The sequence below is a fragment of the Plecotus auritus genome (genome assembly GCF_963455305.1).
Source record: "Plecotus auritus genome assembly, chromosome: 3".
Taxonomy (NCBI): Eukaryota; Metazoa; Chordata; class Mammalia; order Chiroptera; family Vespertilionidae; genus Plecotus; species Plecotus auritus.
Window position 1 is genome coordinate 174,057,870 of NC_137772.1, and position 8,465 is coordinate 174,066,334.

The 8,465-nt window shown below is 52.8% G+C and overlaps 1 protein-coding gene across 1 annotated transcript; it reads left to right on the forward strand.

Moving 5' to 3' along the window:
• The first annotated feature begins 1,683 nt into the window (after positions 1-1,683).
• On the forward strand, positions 1,684-8,250 carry KRT8 (keratin 8). Its single transcript, XM_080660663.1, has 8 exons — positions 1,684-2,131; positions 4,520-4,728; positions 5,313-5,373; positions 5,829-5,924; positions 6,499-6,663; positions 6,908-7,254; positions 7,379-7,437; positions 7,685-8,250. Exons 1-8 carry the CDS (start codon positions 1,793-1,795, stop codon positions 7,867-7,869), a joined length of 1,461 nt encoding a protein of 486 aa, XP_080516789.1. The 5' UTR covers positions 1,684-1,792; the 3' UTR covers positions 7,870-8,250.
• Positions 8,251-8,465: the final 215 nt, after the last annotated feature.

An 8,465-nucleotide genomic window follows, 5' to 3' on the forward strand; every position in this document is an offset into this window, starting at 1 on the left:
AGGAGAGGAGAAAAGAGGGGAGGGAGAAAGGGATGTGGTCATTGTGTCCCCTCTGGGAGTGTCTGGATTTGTCTTTTTGGAAGGGACTTTACAATGTGTCTTTGTCCTGTGTGTGTGTGTGTGTGTGGGGGGGGGTGGTCTGAAGGGATCTTATCTGTGTCTGCCTTTTTGGGATTTATATTTGTCCCCCAAGGAGGGGGCTTCTGGGTCTCTCTGTCCCTCTGTAGGGGTCTATGTGCCTGTCCTTCTGGGAGCCCAGTTGTCTCTGCTGGAAAAGGATGGGAAGAAACCTGTATAACTGACCTCCTGGTAGCTGGGCAGTTGTAGTCACCCCCCTTCCCTGAGTTTGGGGTTGTGGGCCACCTTGCTCTCTCCCCCAAGGGGTCTGGGTGATTGGCATTTGTTGGTCTCTCTAGTTAGAGCCACCTAGTCCCCACTTCAAGCCCTGCAGGATCTTCCAGAGAATTCAGCCCCATCATCAGGCGATTACAGCTGGAATCTCTGCCTCGGGGACCCAAACAAACCTGCCTTCCACCCACAGCCTGCCCCACCCACCCCGCCCAGGCCTGGGGTGTCTTATTCAGCTCCCCTTTCTCCAGTCTGCAGGTGCATGCTGTGCCCCAACCTGCTCTTCTGACTCATTTAGATAATGGGTTCAGGGAGACAGGTGCAGGACTCTTTCTTCATTTCCTTGGGCTATTTGGGGGCCTGGGAAGAGAAGGAGGGCCCAGATGGCTGCAGAATGATTAACCATCAGTCCCCTGACCCCCTCCTCCACCCCACCCCATCCTGCCTTCCTTCCTGACTCACCCACTGGGTGCTATGGGAATGACTCCCCCAAGGAGCAGTGAGAACAGTGAAGACCCCAACACAACTCCTCTCTCCTAAGCCCTCCCCCCCCCCCCCCCGCCACCTCTTTAGTTATTGTTCTTCATTCTCTGGGCCCTTCAGCAAGGCCTACAGTATTCAGCCTGGCTCTGGGAATCCTGAGATCTTGGGAAGAAAGAGAATACTGGGTTGTGTACCAAGAAAAGTGAGGTGTTGGATCTCACTTTATCTTGTACCCGCAGACCCAGAAGGAAGATTGACTGTGTGTGTGTGTGTGTGTGTGTGTGTGTGTGTGTGTGTTCATTCCACAAATATTTACTCAGCCCCTCTTGGCACTACACCAGGTGCTGAGAGTATAACAGTAACTGAGGGGAGACTAGACAAATGGTTGATCTCAGGTTCAAGAATTCAGAACCCAGGTTCCTGTCCTCCAGCCTTGGGCAGACCTTCATAGTCACTCAAAGGAGAGAGAAGAACATGGGGTGTCAGCTGCTCACAGGAGACCCACCTGGCAGGGATCACTGTCCTGCTGTGCTTCTCAGTCCTGGTACTGATTTCCCACTGAGGGAAGGAGACAAGACTCAGGAGTCAGGGGTGCAGTGGCTGGGTGATCCCTGGTCAGCCTCTTTGTTACAGGGAACCTGTGCAGGCCACCGGATTCCTGCCAGTTTCACATTTGCCCAATTGCTCTTTCCTGGGTTTCTGGGGGTGGTGCCGGAATGGGCTCCAGGGTGGGAGCAGCTCTCTGCTGCCCCCACCTGAGCGAGGCCTGTAGGTGGCAGGTGTCGGGTTAGGCCCGGCCTCCTCAAGGCCTAGCCACTCAGGTACGAGGCCCACCCCCCTCCCTTTGGGCTGGGCTCTCTTTTATAAAGGGCCACGCTGTCCCCCACTTACAAGCAGCTTTTTTGCTTTTTCGCGAATCTCTCTCAGGTTCAGTCTTCTTGCCTCCACTCCAGCCTCCACCATGTCCACAAGGGTGACCCAGAAGACCTACAAGGTGTCTACCTCTGGACCCCGGGCCTTCAGCAGCCGCTCGTACTCCAGTGCACCGGGCACTCGCATCAGCTCCTCGTCCTTTTCCCGTGTGGGCAGCAGCTACCGAGGTGGCCTGGGCACCAGCATGAGTCTGGCTGGGGGTTACGGCGGGGCTGGGGGTATGGGGAGCATCACAGCTGTCCAAGTGAACCAGAGCCTGCTGAGTCCTCTGAAGCTGGAGGTGGACCCCAACATCCAGGCCGTGCGCAACCAGGAGAAGGAGCAGATTAAGACCCTCAACAACAAGTTTGCTTCCTTCATCGATAAGGTGAGGGCTCCCCCTGTGTGGCTAGCTGGGCCTGGGGTCTGAGGAGGGTCCACACCCTTTCTCTTGGTTGCCCTGTCCGTGGGCACATCTCCAGGCCCCACTGGCATCCTGCTGGGCCCTACCCACTCTGGCAACCCTTTCTTCCAACCTATGACTCACTCCTCCCATGCACTTTGGTTCCGGCTGGCCGCAGGGATGGGACAGCTTCTGATTCTAAATCTTGGGGCGTCCTCTCTCCCTCACCCATTTCACCCCAACCCAAGTTCTGATCGTGGATAAAGCTTTCAGCCTGGACCAGTCCCAGCTGTTTAGCTGTCGGGTGGGAGCGGTGCCCCTCCTCCAGGTTCACTTTCTCCCCTAGCACTTCCCTAACAGTTTCCCAGAGGTACCCCTGAGCATTTAAAAAAAAAGAATGAGTTTGATAGGATTTTGGGAGAAGGAACTGGTGTCTTGATCTAAACAGACAAATATCGATCGAAGCCTCTGGCGTACCAAGGCCCGAGTGTGGGGGGCACCAGATGAGTCATCCTTGGCCCCTGCCCTGGAGCCTGCAGGGGGCGGGGCCGGGCGAGGCAGTGACCTGCCCCCTCATGGGGTGCAGGGCTAAGGCAGGGCCGTCTGGGCGACGCGCTGCTCTTACGTGGGAAGCTTTTTGCGTCTGGGGTTGGGAGGGGTATGTGTGGGGATGAGGTGGGGTGACGCCAGGGGTTGGCTCCAAGAAAGCCCATCCAGGATTCAAAGTCTGGGGCGTTGGACGCCCCGCCCAAGTTTCACGTCCGGTTAAACCCCAGAATTTATGGCTGTAGATAACGTGTCTGTCCGCCAACGTCCCTCTCCCCACTCGGCCCTTGTCCCCTCTCTCCTACCTCCCAGGCTCCACCCCAACGTCCTGGGTCCACTTCCCCAGAGGGTAGGCCAGGCCGCGTTTTGCAGCCTTGGGGGTAGGCTCCCTTAGGGAGCCCCTGGGGCCTCAGCGCGCTGGAAGGCTGGGCCCTCCCTGCTGACTGGCTCCTGGGAGGCATTCTGGGAACGGAAAGCGGGAAATACTGGGGCAGATTAGCCTCTTTAGGGATTGGAGTGCCCTAGGAAGCTCTACTCCCCTTAGGAACTACTAGGGCTTCCTAATTCCTTGGCTCTAAGCACCCTGGACGTTGCTTCTTGATTGCGTTCTACTAGCTCTTGAGTCCTCCCCGCAAGTAGTTAAACACTAGCTCCGAGTCCCAATTCCTGGTTCCCAGTGCTCCGCCCTTCCCTTTGATGGACTCCTTTGCTGAAACTAATTTCCTCATCTATAAAATGGGCATGAGAATCCCTTACTCAGAGATTTTGCCTATTCAAGTATTAAGGAAGGTAGAGTAGAGAGCTTATCGGCTTTTGGCCAAATGTTATAATCACTTATTTTTCATAATTTTGAGGCAGCATGACCTGGAGAAGAAATGAATTTAAAGAGGGATTTGTTGGATTTAGGCCAGACCCTTAAGTCAACCTTCTTTTCTAAGTCCCTCCCAATTTAAAAAAAGTTACAACTTTGGGTTGATTAAGGAAGATAAATTCCTCTTCTTGGAATCAGTCTGTTACTATTTTTTTAAAATTTCCCTTCTAACATGCCTTAATCTCATCCTAAAATCTGGATTTCCTTGTGTTCAAGGAACCCAGGACCTTTGTGTTGGGGCATTTGGGGCCGAGGAGAGGGTTTCCTGGGTGTGGTAGGGTGGGAGTAGGGTAGGAGGGAATCTTCCATTTGCAGACAGATCTGCCCAGTCCTTTGTCTTTTCCCTGGACACAAGTGATTTTGCACAGATGGGGGGTGGGGCGGGGGGGGGGGGGTGCTCCATTGCAGGTTTGAGGAGCCCTGGGCTCTGAGAGGGGAAGCAACTCAAGGTTATGCAGCCTAGGTTAGTAGCAGTGTTTGGCTAAAACCCAGGTCTTCTGGCCATTACTCTCCAGATCCTACGGATTTTGTTTCCCTATAAGCTTTATGAGTTCCTCAAAGTCACTCCAAATAATAATGGTGATGATAATAGTAGATAATAGAACAATCTACATTTTCTTTTTCTGTCTTATATAAAGTGTTAACACTTGGCTATTTTTACTGATCTGTAATATACTAGTACAATCTAAGTCAAGAAGACCTATTTGTTCTGCAAAATAGTTTCAACATGACTCTCCGAGCTATCTCCTTCCAACCATGCACACTCATGTCCCTGCCCCAGTGTTAGAAGGACATGGCTCCCTACCCCACTCACCATGCTGTCTCTGTTAGATGATAGCTAACTAGCTCCCTGGGTTCTGCAGACCCACTGTTTGGGGAGTGGAACACACTGCTTGCTTCCCCCCAGATTCTGAGCCCTGGCCTCATGCAGACCTTTTCGTTCCCTCCTCCTCTAGGTGCGTAGCCTGGAGCAGCAGAATAAGATTCTGGAGACCAAATGGAACCTCCTGCAGCAGCAGAAGACGACTCGCAGTAACATGGACAACATGTTCGAGAGCTACATCAACAACCTTCGGCGGCAGCTGGACACGCTGGGTCAGGAGAAACTGAGGCTGGAAGCAGAGTTTGGCAACATGCAGGGACTGGTGGAGGACTTGAAGAATAAGTAAGCTGCCTTCCTCCGCACTGCCATTTGCCCAACTAAATTCATCTGTTCTGTCAACCCCAGGGGGCCAGAGGCCTAAGACCCCATGGCCCTCCGATTTTTGGACAATGCACATTATATAATTAGGGTGATCGTGTGACCAGGTTTTCTCAGGACAGTCTAGTTTATACCCATTGCCCTGGCATAATTGTTAGTTGTACCCACCCCCCTTCAGTCTCAGAATTGTTCAGATTTGGACAGCAAATTATATATTAATATTTACATAGTAGACCTCAGAGAGACAAGTAGCCAACAGGCTTCTGATATATATTTACAGCATCGGCCCCTTTTGTCTGAGGTCTCATCAGTCCCTGTTGCCCACCCAATATGCCTACTATGCCTAATCCAATGAATATTCAGGGATTTGTAGAGAGGTGTACTGCTCTAGGCCTCCCCACTGGCTGATGAGCAGAAGGACCAGGCCAGCCCTTTTATAGTTTGCATATCCATGAAATAAATTTTCCAGATAGTCTTGTTCCCCTAAAAAGACTCAGGGTAACCTCCTCTTTGCCTTGGTCCTTGATTCTAAGTCTTGTCCTTACCAGGTACGAAGAGGAGATCAACAAGCGCACAGAGATGGAGAATGAATTCGTCCTCATCAAGAAGGTGAGGGAATCCTCTACCTTCACCAGACACTGGAGGTTGAAGCTTAGATATTCAGACTAAGGCTTTCTGGGGTGTGTCTCTAGATATTTCTAAGTAATGGGCCAACATTTGGGTACTTCCTATTTATACAGGAAAAGTAGGCAAAAACAGAGCTAAGGAAGTGCATTTGGACAGAACTCTGGATATTGATGCTGGGACATGGAAATGGAGCAGTAGAATTGGAGATCTAGCCATAGCAGGCTTCCTGAAGGAGGAGGGGGAGGGGTGCTGCAGAAAACTGAGGAAAGGTGTTTGGGCTAGGGATGCAGGTGTGATGAGGCAGAGGCTGGCCTGGAGGATGAGGCCACAAGTGAGGTGGGGAAGGCAATAGTTAGAATTCCAGGCTATTGAGTGCCTCTGGGTTGGGGTCCAGTGTGGTCACTCAGCTCAGGGCCCTCTTCCAAAACACCCCACAGGATGTGGATGAAGCTTACATGAACAAGGTAGAGCTGGAGTCCCGCCTGGAAGGGCTAACTGATGAGATCAACTTCTACAGGCAACTGTATGAAGAGGTATGTTCTTGTTCCCCCAACCTCATCAGAGACTCCTCCCGGCCCCAAGTGCACCACAGACAAGGGCCCACCTCGGAATAATTACAGCTACTGATATTAACTCAGTATTGATGCTCTCTAGTTCTGTCCCCCTGCATGAGAGAGGGTTGATTACCCCATTTCACAGATCAGAAAATGTGCTTAGAGAATTGAAAAAGCCTTTCCAAGGTCATCATACACAGAATGATGACTCAATGGCCCACTCTCTCTCATGCCTTTGTTCTGAGTCTTTGTTCTGAGCCCACTGTGGGCTCAGTATTAGTAGCTGATATCATGAAGGGCCCAGCCCTTCCGGTTACTCACCCAAAGACAAGTTTCCTTTTTCCTGCCCTCATTTCATCCTTACATCCGTCCAGTTTCCAGGTCTTTGACCTATTTTGCTTCTTCAGGACTTTGCCCTCTCCCAGGTCCTCAGGCCCACCTGTTCCTCTCTTTTTATTGTTCCCCTAGCTTGTCCCTTAAGGAAGGCCCTTCTGCAAAAGGGGGCTCCTTGTGTGCAGGGACAGGGCCTCATCCCCTTCCCTCCCCACCATAGGAGATTCGTGAACTGCAGTCCCAGATCTCTGACACATCCGTGGTGCTGTCCATGGACAACAACCGCTCTCTGGATCTTGATGGCATCATCGCCGAGGTCAAGGCCCAATATGAGGACATCGCCAACCGCAGCCGGGCTGAGGCTGAGACCATGTACCAGATCAAGGTGAAGAGCAGGGTCACTAAGCTGGCCTTCCCCTTCTGGCCAGTTCTGTGCTCCAGTTCATGAGCAGGGTGCAGGATTTCAAACACCACTCTGCCTGCCATGTGCTGGGACTGCCGAGTGGGTGCTGGGGAGATTGGGATGCCCTTGTGCCCAGAGGTCTGGAAGAAAGCCTGCAGTGTGTGCGTGCTGTTGTTGTTGGTGGTGGTGGGGGCACAGGGCCTTACTCCTCATGTCACCCCCACAGTATGAGGAGCTGCAGACATTGGCTGGGAAGCACGGGGATGACCTGCGTCGCACGAAGACTGAGATTTCTGAGATGAACCGGAACATCAGCCGACTCCAGGCTGAGATTGAGGGTCTCAAAGGCCAGAGGGCTTCCCTGGAAGCCGCCATTGCTGATGCCGAGCAGCGTGGGGAGCTGGCCATCAAGGATGCTCAGTCCAAGGTGGCTGAGCTGGAGGCTGCTCTGAGAAACGCCAAGCAGGACATGGCCCGACAGCTGCGCGAGTACCAGGAGCTCATGAACGTCAAGCTGGCCCTGGACGTGGAGATTGCCACCTACCGCAAGCTGCTGGAGGGCGAGGAGAACCGGTGGGTGTGGAGGGTATTTAACTGGCCCTGGTACCTTATCCCTGGGACCTGGGGTGGGGAGGGGTGGGTTCTGTTTTCCTGGGCCAGGAGTTGGTCCTGACATCCATGTGTCCTTTGGGTACAGGCTGGAATCTGGGATGCAGAACATGAGTATCCACACCAAGACCACCAGCGGCTATTCAGGTGTGTCCCTGCCCTATATATTTCCCTCTTGTTCAGCTGAGGAAGCTGGGGCCCAATGAACTGTCTTGTCCAAGGTCACATAGCTAGTATCAAAGCTCTGCCCCACCCTGCTCCTGGTATTCCTGGACAGTCCTGGAGTAGTGAACCAGGGCAGTTCCCCATCCCAGGGGACTGGAGGGAGAAGTGGGTGTTGGAGCCTAATGTGTGCAGGGCTCTTGTGCTCATGTGGCTGCCTCTTTCTGACCAGGTGGGCTGATGACCCCATCTTATGGGAACCTCAACTATGGCCTGGGCTTCCAGGCCAACTTGGGCTCTGGCGGGAGCTCTGGCTCCTTCAGCCGCACCAGTTCCTCAAAGACGGTGGTTGTGAAGAAGATTGAGACCCGAGATGGGAAGCTGGTGTCTGAATCATCTGATGTCCTCCCCAAGTGAATGATGACTGTGGGCCCTCCTGTCCTCCAAGCTGTGGGCACAGGAAGCCCTGCCTGAGGCTCAGCCCCAGTCCTTGGCTCACCCTTGGGGTGGGGGGAGTTTATTGCCTGGGGGACCACCTCTTTCCCGTGCCCCCAACTAAAAGCCAAATCAAGTGTTTTTTTGTTTTGTTTTTTCCAAAATAAAGTCTCAACTGGCTCTGCCAACCCTACTTGCTGTATGTGTGGCATGAAGTGGGAGAGATGGTCAGGAAGCCAATCCCTGGAATGAGAAACTTTGGGGAGGGGTGGGGATCAGAAGGAAAATCTGACCTTCACGCTGTTCCCAGAGACTTCTTTGCTGAAAGCTGGTTGAGGCCTTGGTCATTAAACAAATACCTCAAATACCTCATTTCATTTTATCTGTGCAGCAAACCCCGGAGGCAGGCAGAGCGGGTTTCAGATGGTATCAGGAGAGTTTAGTCCCCATAGACACAGGAGTTGACATTGGGACTGCTTGCAGATAAGGAAAAGCTAGGCCTGAAAGACAAGGAATTGGCCTAACTAGAATGTGACGGACAGGGGATTTGCACCCAGGGCTGTCCATTTCTCAAGGCT